Source organism: Hetaerina americana, unplaced genomic scaffold (genome assembly GCF_022747635.1).
Source record: "Hetaerina americana unplaced genomic scaffold, ioHetAmer1.1.p SCAF_30, whole genome shotgun sequence".
In the NCBI taxonomy this organism is placed as follows: Eukaryota; Metazoa; Arthropoda; class Insecta; order Odonata; family Calopterygidae; genus Hetaerina; species Hetaerina americana.
Genome location: NW_027286875.1, coordinates 3,311,221 through 3,326,584, shown reverse-complemented (window position 1 = coordinate 3,326,584; position 15,364 = coordinate 3,311,221). Strand labels below are relative to the sequence as shown.

At 34.6% G+C, this 15,364-nt stretch overlaps 2 protein-coding genes across 2 annotated transcripts in view; one reads left to right on the top strand and one right to left on the bottom strand.

The window, feature by feature from the left end:
• LOC139691191 (glycosaminoglycan xylosylkinase) overlaps window positions 1-6,564 on the top strand; it is a 22,746-nt gene extending 16,182 nt beyond the window's left edge. The window contains exon 8 of the mRNA XM_071588919.1: window positions 3,174-6,564. Within this exon, the coding sequence (XP_071445020.1) occupies window positions 3,174-3,384 (211 nt within the window). The 3' untranslated portion in view covers window positions 3,385-6,564. The remainder of the gene's footprint in view (window positions 1-3,173) is intronic.
• LOC139691169 (dipeptidyl peptidase 1-like) lies at window positions 5,969-15,364 on the bottom strand. Its single transcript, XM_071588887.1, has 6 exons — window positions 15,324-15,364; window positions 12,282-12,404; window positions 11,358-11,544; window positions 10,208-10,319; window positions 7,219-7,373; window positions 5,969-6,151 (listed from the first exon to the last, which is right to left on the bottom strand). Exons 1-6 carry the CDS (start codon window positions 15,362-15,364, stop codon window positions 5,969-5,971), a joined length of 801 nt encoding a protein of 266 aa, XP_071444988.1.

The window sequence follows — 15,364 nt, the reverse complement described above, 5'->3', positions numbered from 1 at the left end:
CTGGAGCAAATTTGGGTCGTTGCGGACACAGTCCAACACCTCATTAGCAATGTTAATGCATGGCTGTTTTTGGTCAAAATTGAGCAATTTTGGTACGAATTTCGCAGATACCAGTGTCATACCCAAATCATCGGTAAAAATTGAATAGCACAAGCCAATAGATGGCCTTATGTCCTCAGAAACTTCTCTTACGGTGATTCGACGATTGGCCAATGCTATTTTCTTCCTTCATCAATGTTTTCGTCTGTTGTTGACGTGCTTGGGTGTCGGGCACGCTCTTCGTCATTCACATCTTCTCGGCCCTCTGAAAACATTTTGTACCACCGATAAACGTTGCTTCAGTCCAAGGTAGCTTCTCCATATGCCACAGTCAACATTCGAATGTATCCGCGCTCTTAATTTTGTTTTTCACGCATAATTTGATACAGATACTTTGATCCATTTTTTGGAACAGGCAAAAATCAAAGACAAGCCAAAACATGTCCAAGCAAAACAGCTGTCAACAATTAATTGAACATTCCAAAAGGCCTAAATTTTTGGCATAAGTGAGAGACATAAGTACCAACATAACGCCACAAAAAAATAAAAAATTCAATATATGTAACCCGGTAAAATTCAAAATTTGCGATAATTTTTGAGCATTCCTCGTATATTTAATCACGTCTTATTTCTTATCAATGCATAGCTGTAACAGAATATATTTCCTGAACCACTTTGAATTGTTTAACTTATTTATCTTAACAAAAATAATGGTTCAAGGTCGAACTTGAGTTTATATCATCATGTAAAGTAAAACCCTTTATTTACACTTTACTAGGGACCCCAGAATAAAGCGTGTAATATGATAAAAAAGGAGAATTTTCACTTAACATGCTTTTAAGTACTGAAGTCATTGTCTATAGTTGCATCATCATCATCATCACAAATAACTTGTACTGGAATTTCTTCATTATTATCAATATAAAATTCTTCCTTCCTAAAGAGATATGCATTGTAGAATCCTTAACTTGCTTCCAAGCCCATAATGTGATGTGTAAAACATCCAGTGCTTTCAATTTAATTGCCTTTATATTCATACCACAATTATGCAGACATATGAACTTATGTATGTGAAATCCTTATTTGATAATGTACCTTAAATGAGTGAATTATATTCAAATCCAGTGACTGTAGCTCCAAAGTATAATTTGCTGAAAAAATTGTAAAACTGTAAATTTGTGAAGTGTTCTTTTGGGGGATGGGCTGCACACTGATCGTTAAGCAGCAAAAGTTACTTGTTCTGAGACCCCATTTTAGCTTTCAGAGCATGAAACTCATCCTCAAATATTTCTGATGTTATTAATGCTTTGGTATTTGCTGTATATCTAGTGGGCAACTTTTTTTACATATTTGACCTGGGATGCACCTAGGAGTCTTTGACTTACTAAACACTAGTGATAAGCTTCTCACTTCCAGATGCATTTGTGATTAATAAGATGGCAAGTTTTTGTTTGATGAGCGAACTTCCCTGAAGTTGCTCTCATCTGAAGTACAGTGTTTTTGCTGAAATTACATTAAAACGCAACCCTGTCTCATCTGCGTTGAAAACAACTTTTGAGCAATAGCCTTCAAGAAGTTCATAAATTCTGATACCTTCCACTGAGTTGTAGTCTCAACATCAGCACTTCTACTTTCAACCTTGTACACAAGATTGTGCCTTTTTGTAAACCCATCCAACCAACCATTGGATGGAGTGAAATCTTAATTTCCCAATCTTGTGGGAATGTGCAATACTATTATTTACTAATATTTGTTGATCTATCAATTGGTGTGCATGTTTCATAATCAAATTGCTATTTTTCACTATTGCATCAGTGTTAAGGCCAGTAATCATAGATGTTTCACCAGATCAATGCAGATTCCATCATGAGAATCAAATTTTTCCAAAATTTTGATTTTTTTATCAGATCAATACAGATTCCATCATGAGAATCAATTTGTTCCAATTTTTTTGTCCTCCATTGAAAATGTTCCTTTTTTCCCCTCATCTTTCCATCATCAACCAGATTGAAATTTACATTATTGAGAAATTGAGGTAAACGTAGCACATGAGAATCTGAGCTACCTTGCCATTCTACTAGTACAAACAGTTGTCTAACTTCAAAATTGTTTGAGGAAAATAAAATTATCATTTATTTAGTGTAGTTTTGATGTGATAGAGCAAGTTTCAATATTTTTAATATTGAGGAACCATTGTTATATCTGTTGCATCAAGGAAGTGCAAATTATCCCAGTTGTCTGTCACCAGTTCTTGTGTTTTTCATGCTTCATCATGTTTGGGTCAAAGTGATTTTCATTCCTCGTGTATTTTCAACTTTTGTGTAATATGAATAGTCTCCCTCCAGTGTTATGACAATTCATAAATTACTTAGCTAACTCTTAGTCATACAATGTGTTCATTTCAAAGCATTAATCTTTTCCTGGCACACTGAGATTACTAGTTTAAGTAGTTCACATTTTCATGACTTGATGAACTTGTGCTACCCTGCCGTATTAAAATGTTCTCATTACTGCTCTCAATAGCTTTTAAGGGATACTTCTTCATATAATGTCACAATGTGGGTTGTGGTATTTCAGGGGTAGAGCATTGGACTACTAACTGGAGGGCTTGGGTTTGATTCCTGGGCAAGCCTCTCTCGGTACCCTCAGCTCTGCCTATAGCCTCAGCTATATTATATTTGGGCTACGGATCTTCCTGGGAAACCATAACCGACACGGGAAAAGGAACTGGCCCCTCTACCCTGATGTGTGAATTTCACACGCTGTTGGGCTTAGCACTGGGTGAACTCTATCATCACATACCAAACTGACCTTCGGGTTGATTTAGGAGTTTATGTTACTGTTACAACTCAGCTAATTCAGTGACCAATACAAATGCATGCCACACAATCAAATGTAATTGAATTCTTGGTTTATCTTTTATAGCTAAAACTAATGTCCTCTTTATTTATTATAAGAGCTGATCAATAAAGAATGATCATAGAATTAGTTGCTGAATTAAATATTTTAGAAGTAGTGGTTTTAAGTGTGCGGAAGTACATAATATTAGGTACTCACAGTGTTTCGGATAGGATTCTGAATTGTATTTATATTTATATATTTCCAATATTTGCATTTTTCTCTTTTAATCTCAGAATACGTCGGGAGACTTGGGAAAGGTTACTTCTTCTATCAGGTGGTGTTCTAGGTGAGGCATTGGAACATCTGCTGCGTCCTAGTCATTTGGCACCTCTCCTCAATCCTCCACATTATGTTGCTCTCAACAGACGTTTGTTGCATATTTATGCTGCAGTGGAAATGTGCCTTGATAACAAGACAATGGAGCAAGTGATTATTGATTCTTGATTATTACTTTCTGAGAAAAAGTTACTGCAAGAATCTCAGTGGATTGATTTAGGTTAGTGGGAGGACTATTTAAATGTTATTTCTTTGGAAACTGAAAAGGACATCCATAGAAGAAGTTCAGTTTGATTAATAGAATGTACAGGCAACTGAATTGAGACATTATTTAATATTTTTTATTCATTCATGATTGTTTTCACGAGGACATGGTCTCTTATATGTGTAGGTCTGGTGATTTTCTTAATGGTGTATATACGATCAAAATGTGTTTGAAGAATCATGGTGTTCAGGAAAACCAAAATTTCTAGGTCATTGTCACTATTTGGGTATTATTGAGATTTGAATTTTGGATTCACAGATGTATATTTTAAGTACTCTTGTAGCATACGACATGGAACTTCAGCCAAATGGTTTGACTATTCAGCTAGTGATTATGTAAAGCTGTGAAATTTTCTGAAAATCGGTACTCTGTTGGAAACAAAATGAGCCAGAGGAAAAATAATAACATACCCTGAATGGGTTCACTTTCATAAGGCAAAAAGCATAGAGGAAGTTCTGCCCTCACTTATGAAAATTATTGAAAACAAACCTTGTGTTGGATATTGTTATTAGTTGTGGTTTCCTGAGAACCAAAATATTTATCCTAATTAGAAGTTTTGGAGAAGAGGGGCTTTCAGGAAACTTGAAATATGTGTGGTTACTTGCTCTTCTTTGTTCTTCACCGGTCTAAAACATTTTGGTAAAATCCATTGTTTCTGAGAAAGCACAAAGATTTTAATTGGTAATGATGATTACATGCTTTTTGTATCTCTTTGAGAAGTGTTCCAAAACTTTTTTAAGTATTCATTGTTGCCCTCCAGGCATACTGTGGTAAAAAAATGAATCTGAGGCCTGAAAAGGATTTCAAATATTGAATGCCCAGCTATGTGTATTTGTTGAAGGTCCTCCTGGATGAATTTGGTAGTTGCATTTAATTAAGGAACAAATGTAAATATGCCAATGATTATTTGCCCTAAATCATTTCATGCATTACTACATGTGAATGAATAGCATTCATCTTGTAAGTTAACTTTTTAGAATTTTACTGGTATTATTATTTTTACCCGTACATAGCCATCTCATGACATGAGTTTAAGCTCACCAGTAATCAAATGTTTGGTGTTTCTTCAATTTGTATTGGAACTGAGGTATTTTAGTTGTCAATTCTCTTTCATTCAAGACATTTTTTAACTTTTTAAGTATTACGACTCCCCAAATTACCCACTTTTCAGTTGTAACAGCGGTTAACTGCCAGTAAGCCAGGTGTTAAAAAGAAAACAAATTGATTCCAGGTTTACTATTCTTGCCAAGTCCCTTCTGGGACCATGATATTTTAATGAAGAAAGTCTGGAGTTCAGAGGCTCAAAGCTTCTTCAAAGCTCAATATCCTGCCGCAAATCTAAGCTTAATAGTTAGGAAGTTTTTGAAGTAATTTGAAACCCAGTTAGCCAATGTCATAACCTCCACTTGTATCATTCTAAATGATATTCACAACCATAGCTTTCTGAACCAAATCTTTCCAATCATCGGTGAACCAATTTTCCTTTTCAAATGGTCATCCCATGCAATACTTAAATATATCATTAAGTTTATCGGGCGAAACCCTACTTGAATTTCTTTTTTCATTGAAGTACCACATTGGTTTTTGAGGGAGGTTGTTGAAATTAGATGGATGAATGCTTATTGTAGTCTCATAGGGATATAATGATAAAATCTTACATCCATCTAATTTGAGTCATGCATCGTGCATTGTAAATAAGTATAGTCTAGATCCAGATGTCCATAAAGAAAATGAAAGAAACAAAATATCATTACCAACATTTTCCCTGTGTTGCTAATTGTTGATTTTGTTAAAGTGTGTATTTTATTTTGCTTCTTTCTGCAGTATGCTACCATAATATTTTATGAATATTTTGACATTTGAAAATGTTTTCTGAATTTCCCTTGCAGGATAGGTGCATATAAGTGTAAATTATTTCAAAAATAATTTTATGCATAAAAATGCTGAGGACATTTTTAACTATGATGTATTAAAGTGAACATAAAGCTTTTCCAATCATGATAGAGATTGAAGATGACTTTTATCTCAGATGGTTTTCTTGTATCTTGCCAATTCGAAAGCAGAATTGTCTAGGTTGTTGGAGGTTACTGATAATTTAGGAGTACTTTTGGACAGTGTTCATAACTTGTTTATGCCACTCCAGTTAGAATGGGTGAAGTACTTTCTAGGTTTTTCATTTATATGAAATCATACACAGTCCTGAAATGTGTATAATTTTATCCCAAATGCAAATCTGATTAGGATTGCTTGAGTCTTACTTACCTTTTATCCCTTTAATTTTTATACTTTAATCAATGATTGATGTGAACTAAAGAATATTTACCAAAAATAATTGACAGCATTCAGCAGGCATACATCGGTACAAAAGAAAAAGCTAGTCAACAGTTTGTTCATTTTTAGTAAGCAATAATAAATAATATACTTTGAAGTTGGTACATAATATCTTACAAGATGCGAGCTACTGAGGTTTCTCCATCTTTTTATAATTTACACTATTGGATGAGCATCCACAGCAAGGGTTTCTACTCCACATTCATTTGTTCCTCTTCGAATGAGAAAGTATCCATCCAAACCCCAGTTTTCACCCCAACTGTTCTTCACAATCCAGTACTTAAGTCCTGTCTCCTCTTCAGTTCCATAGCCTACAACAAGTACTGCGTGGTTGATCACCTGTGGGAAAAAAATTGTTTTGATGTGTTGGTTTTATTTTATAATCAGTTTTATATGAATTTTTTGTGACTTGCACAAGTGAATAATTTTCAATTGGTGATGCTGCAGTGTTGAGTAATCAGTTGTAATCAAGTTTAGAAATTAAATTTTTAAATATTTAACTTGCGAGGAATCGGGGAATTATGGAATCCAATGGGGACCATATAATAATGCATTTTACCTTCTTTTTACCCGCATCTATTTTGTAACTCCAATTTGCAGTTTAAAAAAAAATTATGTTACTGCATTTCACATTTCTTTATGCATAGCTGTTGATATTATAATGTTTTTATAAGTGTGTTTCTCATGCTGTGAGTGTTTTTGTGTTGTCTTTGTTTGAAGACGTATTTGTTATAAAAGTTCAATAAAATGTTTGTTTCAAATTATATAGTTACCATTAACTTTAAACCTTATCAAACATACAAGTGCATTGTGTTAGTACAGGTATACATTGTGTTAGAAAATCAATGTTGCATTAAATAATAGCTCCTTTGTGAAATAAGGATCCTTGTGGTATTTTCTTTGACGGTCGCGGTAGTCCAGAGGGAGAGCATTGGACTACTGACTGGAGACCCCAGGTTTGATTCTTGGGAAAGTCCCTCAGGGCACACTCAGCTTCACCCCAGCAATGTTATTTATTGGGTTCTAGATCTTCCTGGGAAAACATAACCAGCTCAGGTAAAGGAACTGGCCCCCCTACCCTGATGTTTGAATTTCACATCACATGCCATCGGGCTTAGTACTGGGTGAATTTTACCATCACCCACCAAACCGACCTTCAGGCTGATTACAGTGTTTCTATTTTCCATGTGTAACTGATGCTGCAGAGATTGCTATACCATGTATACATTAATGAGTAATATTCCCAAAATTCAATTATTCAAAACTTCAATTCCTATGCTACGCAATTTTACCTGTATATTTGTAGTTAAAGGTTACACTTCATAGAAGTTGTATGTATCCGTGACATTGGAAGGAATGACATGCGCTTCCACAGAATTTGCAATGTATTTGAATATCATACTTACATAGAAAGGGTTGAATCTACTAGAAAGACCAGTGTGCTGATAAACTCCTCCTGAATAACTGTAAAAATCTGGGAATACCATAAAGCCAATTACTATTGGGCCATTGTTGACTAATGACAGCATCATATTTTCTTCATTTGAGGCTCCGTAGTAACCTGCAAAAGACATTACAAATATATTCACTCTCAACATCATTTGGGTATTAATTATATATCATCATAATCATTTTCTAAAGGTGGAACCTTGTTGTGGCAATAATAGATAGACAAAAAAATTATATATTAAAACCCAGATGTCTCAATCACTTTGCCCAAGATATATCTATCTCTAGCAAAGTTCCTTGTAACTTTGTGCATTAGGTTGTTGAACTTAAAGAGTCGAACTATAAAATACCAGCCAAGGTGATGGCAGGGTAACTTCCTAGGCTGCCAGAAAAGAAGTCATGGGTTTGATTCCCACTTGGGTGGAATCTCCTCATAGGACTTAGATGTTTGTAATCATCTTTAAAGTTATATTAATGTTAAAAATCTTATGTAAATGCAAAAATAATAGACTGTATTTGGATTATTGCTTAAATATAAAATTTTGAATTCTGGTATATCTTTGTTAAAACTGACCAGAAAAATGGTAAAATTTTCAATTATTTTCTTGTAAAGTATTGCCTAACCCCATATCATCAATTTTTAGCATCTTCATGAGAAAATTTAATTTGGTGCCGAAGTTTTTGTTTTTTACTTCCTTTTCAGCTAAAAGCTTGGCACTTGAATTTAAATGAGGCTAAGGAATCAAATGCTCTTAATTTGTTCATTATTTGTGTAACTTTCTCAAAAAATGGAATAAGTCCCTTTCTAGCACAATTTGTTGAAGGTGCTTTGGTAAGTAATACCACATCTTACTGATGGCTGTGATAATTTGATTTTAATTATTACTGCTTTTATTTACGCTTACAAAGAATGTGATATATGTATAAGGAAATATTCATCAGAGTTAGGTATTAGGTTGAATGCATTAATTGTTCTTCATAGGTATTTTGTATCCCTAAATATATTTTTAAAACCAATGAACATTATTAACATGCTCCCATAATTTAGATGGGCTATATATGAGCTGATATGGCAGGAAGGGACATTTTTCATCCTACAATAAGATATTGATGGAATATGTTATGCTTTTTGGGAGAGCTTGGAATGAATTCTGTAGTATATGAACTTAATAAGTACAGATTAAAATGTGAAAATTTTGAAATTTGTACAAAATTCAGCTATAGTATGAGTCATTGGATTCATGGAATCCATCAGTAAAATATATTTTCTTTATATATATAACTGGAGACAGGAATGAATGATGGAGAGGAAGTCATAAAATTAGTTAGGTTCATGGCTTTTCAAGCTTTAGTTAGCCAGTTGGTGAAGGATGTAAGCAAATCAAAGGTTATGACGTTTTCGAGAAAGGGGAAAGCTAAGTTAAACATCAAAACAGGAGGGAATAAATTAGAACTGGTGGAACAGTTTATGGATCTTGGAAGTGCCTTGTAACTAGATGGTCACAGTAGTTGGGATATAGAAACAGCTGAGTTAGGCAAAGAAGCAATCATGAGGAGGGAATAGATAACATTGAGTTAGGAGGTTAAGAAAAGAATGGTGAAAACTTAGGATTGGAGTGTACTTTTGTGTGTCATGGAATCATATTCTTTGAAGCATAGATGTAGATTCCAGTCTTTTGAACTGTGGTTTTGGAGAAGGATAGAAAAGGTGACAGTAAGGAAAGCAAACGAGGAATTGAAGCTTGGGGTGAGGAGAGAGAATTGTTGGCAGAAATCCAAAGAAGGCAGAAAAGATGGATGCAGAATATTTTGACTGGGAATGTAATGTTCAAGACTGATAGAGTGGAGAACATTAGGTATACAAGTAAGGGGTAGGAATAGGCCAGGGATGTCGGATGGAATGAAGGGAAATTGACTGTATAGAGAATTAAAGAATGGTTTATTGTAGTGTGGGGTGCCAGGTTTTTGACTTGTTTGGCAAGGCTAATAATTTTCCGAGTGTATGGTTTGTGTCTATCCATTACCTACCTAAACAATAGACCATCAAATAATAGTGACTTCTGCATTAACTTTCACCTTTGTTAAATAATCATGGTGAAAGATTTTACCTGGTCATTTACCTACTAAGTTTTTATTTTGTGATGAAATAAATTATTTGGTAGGTAGTGGAAAATGTGCAATCGAGGGTGCTTGTATTTGTGTGCATAATTTAGGTCACATCCGTCAAACATATTTCCTTGATGTAAGAAGAGAACCTAGTTGATGCTGTTCTCTTTGTATCCTTGGGGGGCTTCATTGAGGAGAACTCAAAATGAAAGATTATTAAACTTGCATAATTTTCCCTTCATTTCTGCATAATTGCGGCTTGTATTTTGTAAATCTTAATTCTTTAATCCATTGTTAATCAAACAAGCAGTTTTAGTGCCTATGCCATTGAAAAATGATAAATACTTAATTTTTTTGTTAGTTTGGGGAAAAAAGTTTTCAGTGCCCATTACTATTGTAGGAGCTAAACCAAAATGCTTGCAGTAGGATTTTTTATATTTCTTTATGGATGCATGGGCATGTACATGTAATTGGTATAATGCTGAAGCAAGAGTGGAGATAAAATTTCCAAGTTTTCATTTTTCACTAATCTTAATTCCTCTTATTGAAGGTTGTATAAATGTATAGGTAATGTTTTTTTACTACTAATTCTGAAAATTACTATGTGCACAAGTACTATTGCAGTTATTTTTAGTAGGTTTTTTGTGAATTTTGCTTGCTCCATTTAATATGTGGGGGTCTTCAAATAGATTCTTCCCTTTTGAAGTAAGAGTAAAATTTCAGAATTAAAAACTAATTCAACCTTCAGCAATTCTAAGAGTTCGAATTTATGCCATAATTAAAAACTGTGCCAGAGGTTTTGATTAGGAAACATTTTTATTATCAGATTTATATACGTACCTCCTGTGTATTCATAAGTTGCTGTATAATGGCGTGGGGCATTAGCAGGAGTAGTGCAATGTGTATCTATTCCTTGATATGGATTGTACTTTTCCTCCACCATTCCAAAGTCCTATCAAGAAGGAAATAATTAAATTCAATAGCAACAAAATCATGAAACAATAAGTAGTAAAAGAATCTCATGAATCTTTTCTTGCATAATTCAATTGCAAACTGCCATTGTAAAATGTTTTTCATAGAGAACTTCGAATAATTAATTCTAGAAATTCTTGAAAATTATTGCTTGACATGAAGCTCCTCTGATAATACAAATTAATAAATTTTTAATGAATCCATGAAAAAATTGCTGTCAAGAAAAAGCAGATATTTAGAAAATGTTGCCCAACATTTGTCTTGAAACATTTTTGGAAGTTTTTTTATTTCTGCAAATTACATTTTTCCTCCAATGTTAATGATCCCAGGGAAGTGAAATATTGTGTAAATGAAGATTGAGGACAAATCATAAAATTTTGTAGGGAAATGATTTTACCAGCACCTCATTGAACTAATAAAGTCACTGACATTCTAGCCCTTCATAAATTAGTTAATCCTGCATTCATTTTGTTGGGAAAATACTTCTTATTGAATGGCTATTTTTTTATTTTTGTGTGTGGAAATATGTAAAAAGATTCTTAATAGGCATTAATTTTTTTAGGTGATTACATATGACAGTGACCCAGATGTTATCATGTTGTACACTCAACCAAACTTAAGTCAATAGGAGAGTAATTGTCAAGTAGTAATCAATATAGTGGATAGTATTGTAACTTAGCTCTGCTCACTGATGAAGACAATCAGCATGATAATTTTCTGCAGCAAAAGAAATAAATTAGCCTTCATTTACATTGAGCTTTCATGTCCTTCATTGAGGGCACCCATTGTGCAGGTTTTGCCCCGTGGTTAACCAATTACTAAAAGGTTCTAGGCAGAAATTTCAGAAAAATGTTTCTCATGTAAAGGAGTGTATTTAAATTAGCAGTTACTTTCAGCAGGGGGATTTAGAATAGTTAACGGCAATAGTGTTTCCTGGTAATTGAATGGATCAAACCCTTACGTTCCACCTTAAAACTTTTAGGAATCAAGAATACATAATTTTAAAATTTAATCATACCTGTGCATATTTTCCTGCTATCAGATAAGGAAAACCTCCAGCACACCCCTGTGCATAGTAAGAGCAGCTTATAACATCTTGGGGTGAGAAAATAGGTTGTTGCTCATTATTGGTCTGAATTCTTATCCTAGCTTCCAACGAGGCTGCTGAAGCAAATGCGAAGCAACTGCCACATTGTTCCTGATTTCTTGGGCAGTACAAAATGATGATTACTAATTATATTAAAAATATTTCATATCTAATGTGGTACATTTCTGTTCTTATTGGAATTAGGTAATTAATATTTCATTTTCACATATGTTACATTTCAATTGGTAAAAGCATTCAAGAATCATACCAGATTTTGAAAAGAGAAACAAGATACCAAATCGATATGTTTGCCAGAATTATAATGCATGTGTATCAGCAAATAGTGGTAAGAAAACATTTAAGCAAATCAGTGCAGCCATTTGCCAATGTTTATCCATTCCCCCTCCTTTCATTATTTCATCAACACCAATTATAAACATATAAAGTAAATATCAGCTGATCATCAAATACCTCCTTTTTTCGGGTAATACATATTCCCTTGTTAGAAGAGGTCAGATATATTGCATTCCCAGACAGATTGTACTTCTTCAAGTAAATTTCCAAGTATAAATAAGAAATAATTCATATGGTAAACTCTGGTTTCTTCGCAGTTATTTTGTGATGGCAATAATAAGTTTTATTGCTTACTAACAGGAAACATTTCTTCATAAATCATAAGTATGGAGTGTTGTAATTAGTTAGTTTTTAGTTGGTTCGTTAATTAGCAACAGGAATGAAACTCTGTATTATTATTACTCAGAAGCTTTTCTATGAATTTAGTGTAAACATAAACCATAAACACAGTAATCAACCCGAAGGTCAGGTAATTCCTAATTATTAATAGATCAAACTTACCTTACAGGAGATACATAATTTACTCCACTGACATTCCTCCAGTCAAAGCTCTCAGGCAATTCCAGTGCCTGCCGCTTCACTTCAGATGTCACTGGAGCTGGTTTAGGGAAAGTAAATCGAGACCTGGAATGTAAAGTACTTTAATTTTAGCCTTACTTACACTCAAGGCAATAATGGTACATTAATAAATTTTATGTTTCACTTTGGAGGGAGGAAAAGTGTCTTCACAAGTACCACTGAAGGTTGTAAATGTGACAGAAAGGTCAAGTTACTTGTCACTTGCCTCTTTCTATATGTACTCAGCATAATTTGAATTAACACAGTGCATGATGGATAAGTTCCTGGAAATTTCCTCGTCTAATAAAATTGGAAATTTAGAAACATTATATTGGGAAATAATGTTTTGTACTGAGGTCTCAAATTCCTAGTTAAATATGATTGTGCATCATATTTTATAGTTTTAATTATAGTTAAATCATGATTACCTATATTACGCATTTCTTTTTATGCAACTTCATTCTATAGAAATATTATGTTCTTTATTGTTCACAATTAAACCATAAGGCACGGCTAATGTTGTAAAATAGTGGGCTGCTCCTGGTCACTTTAAATTTCCTTTCAGGTAATTATGAAGGCTCTCAGAATCACCACCAGATGTCGGCGCTAGCGCAACGAGTTTCCCGCGTAATAATATGTAATCCTTCATGATTAGCATATCACAAGTCAGTTCTCTGGGATGAGATCTGTGGTGCGGTCTCCCCTCTGTTGTACCCGTCTAGTGATTTATGAAGATGGAAAAAATTGAGATCACAGCAGTGATGAAATACTTCGTTAAGAAAGGTATGAAAGCAAAGGAAATTCATGTAGACTTTCAGAACATTCTTGGGGGCTCTGCTCCTTAATATTCAGCTGTTGCCAAGTGGACACACGGGTTTAAGTTTGGTCGGGACATCGTAGATGATGATCTGCGAATTAGTCGGTCAAAATGTGCCACAATCCCATAAATTATCCCAAAAGTACATAATCATGAAGGATAATGAAAAACTGATCGTAGATCTTTTCCACTTGATTATCAAGTGGAAGAGTGCTACGATCAGTTATTCATTATGCTCGACTTCCACCACATCACGCCTGAAGCTACTCAATTAGATCACGGAGGTTCACCGACTGTGTTAGCGAGAAATCGCTGAAGCTGTAGGGATGTCATCTGAACCGGCATATCAAATTTCAACTGTAGAATTGGATATGAGAAATTTAATTTAAAAATGGGTGATGAAACTCGAGACGCAGGATCCCAAATGCATTAGGTTGGAAAATTCCGAAATTTGACCCGTTTAAAGAGCTACTAACAAGATTTTCTGCGCCAGTTTGAGTCCGCAGATGAAACTTGGGTCCATCACTATACCCTAGAGACAAAACAGAAGTCAGAGCAGTGAAAAAACGTCGATTCACCACCTCCAAAGAAAGAAAAGGCAATACGGTCGGCCGGAAAGGTGATGGCTTTAGTGTTCTGGGATGCGAAACGGATTCTGCTGATAGATTATCTTCCCACTAGTCAAACAATTACTGAATAGTTCTACGCTAATCTCCTGGACCAACTGAATTAAAAGATACACGGAAAAAGGCCAGGTTTGGCAAGGATAAAAGTCATGAAGACAATGCACGCCCACACGCGTGTCGTTGCCATGGAAAAAATACTTGAACTAAGATGTGAATTGTAGCCGCACCCGTCTTATCACCTGATTTGGCTCCATCAGATTTGCATCTCTTCCCCAAGCTCAAAATTATCCTCAAAGGACAGAGAATCTCTTCAAACAAAGAACTAACAGCCAAAGTAGACGGATCTTTTTCAGGTCTTCAGGAATCTTATTCCTGAGGTGGGATCAAGACAATGGAACATCACTGGACCAAGTGCATTAGTATACAGAGAGACTACATTGAAAAATGAAGAAGTTTCCCTGAGGGAAGTCATTTATTTGTATTCCATTCCGAGAACTTTTCTAATTATCCTTATAAAATCAAGTTATAAAGAATAATTTTTAGATTTTTGCAAAATTTGGGAGCTGCTGTGTTGTCATTAGGGATGCTTGAGTCCTAGTGTTCGCACCCATTGCAGAAATATTACTCGGTTGTTCCCAATGGTTCTTAAAGTGTCCCTAAAAATGGTGCAACGGCTGTTGAAAGCCAGCTGTATTAATTGTTGACTCTGAAAATATTACTTCAAAATTCAATCATTTTTTTCTTTGGAAAATGTTTTTTTACTTAACCTAGAATATGATATTCATTTTATTCGAACAATTTGATCAGCTGAATATTTGTGAACGGAAGTCATTGCAATACGGTGTAGCTTTATTTCTAGTAAATTTGAGCTTGTAAGAATGATTACCAACAATACTCTCGTAAAGCTATCAGTCTCCAAGTCGTCAACCTCACTCAGTCCTGATGCAATACCTTGGCATCTTATCCGATTGCATTTTGAGCCGTTATCTAAAAAGATATATCTATCCAGAGAAAAAGCAAATAATTTTTACTCTTGATTTGCAGGGCAGTAAATAAACAGCTTTTCGCATATCAACAAACTGATTTTAAGAGCTGAGAAGTTCTCGGTTCACTCTGCAAAACTTCTTTTTTGGAAAAGAAAGAAAAATGGGTCGATGGCATGAAAAGATTGACGATGCTCGGAGTTCCAGAGTCTACGTAGTTGATAACAAGATAAAACCCACATCAGAGCACTACTGCTTTGTGTTATTTAATCCGTATATTGCTCCTATATAGGTAAGTTGATCAAATCCGGGGATTTATATGACTTGAGCCACTGTCAATACCCACAGTGAATGCCGCCACGCTTCAGTTTTTCTATGCTGAAATGATAGCCATGCGTTTGGAGTAGGTTTTTTGACCCAGGACAATGTAGTGTGTTTTTTTAATGCTATCATGAAGTTTAATGTAAATTCCCCGAAGAGATATAATGGTAGACTGCAAGGATGCAAAACTCTCGATTGAGACTACATTTCAAAGAAGTTCGTTCTCGGTTTAACTTACAGGGAGCCACCCATTTTCTGTAGGAACTTTTCAAACGGCAT

Bases quoted from the DNA above. Each gene is read 5' to 3' on its own strand.
- LOC139691169 (XM_071588887.1), bottom strand. From the start codon at position 15,364: ATGCCGTTTGAAAAGTTCCTACAGAAAATGGGTGGCTCCCT. The intron at 12,405-15,323 runs GTAAGTTAAACC...TTTACATTCCAG, and splicing joins CAGAAAATGGGTGGCTCCCT to GTCTCGATTTACTTTCCCTA. The intron at 7,374-10,207 runs GTACGTATATAA...TGTCTTTTGCAG, and splicing joins AACTTATGAATACACAGGAG to GTTACTACGGAGCCTCAAAT.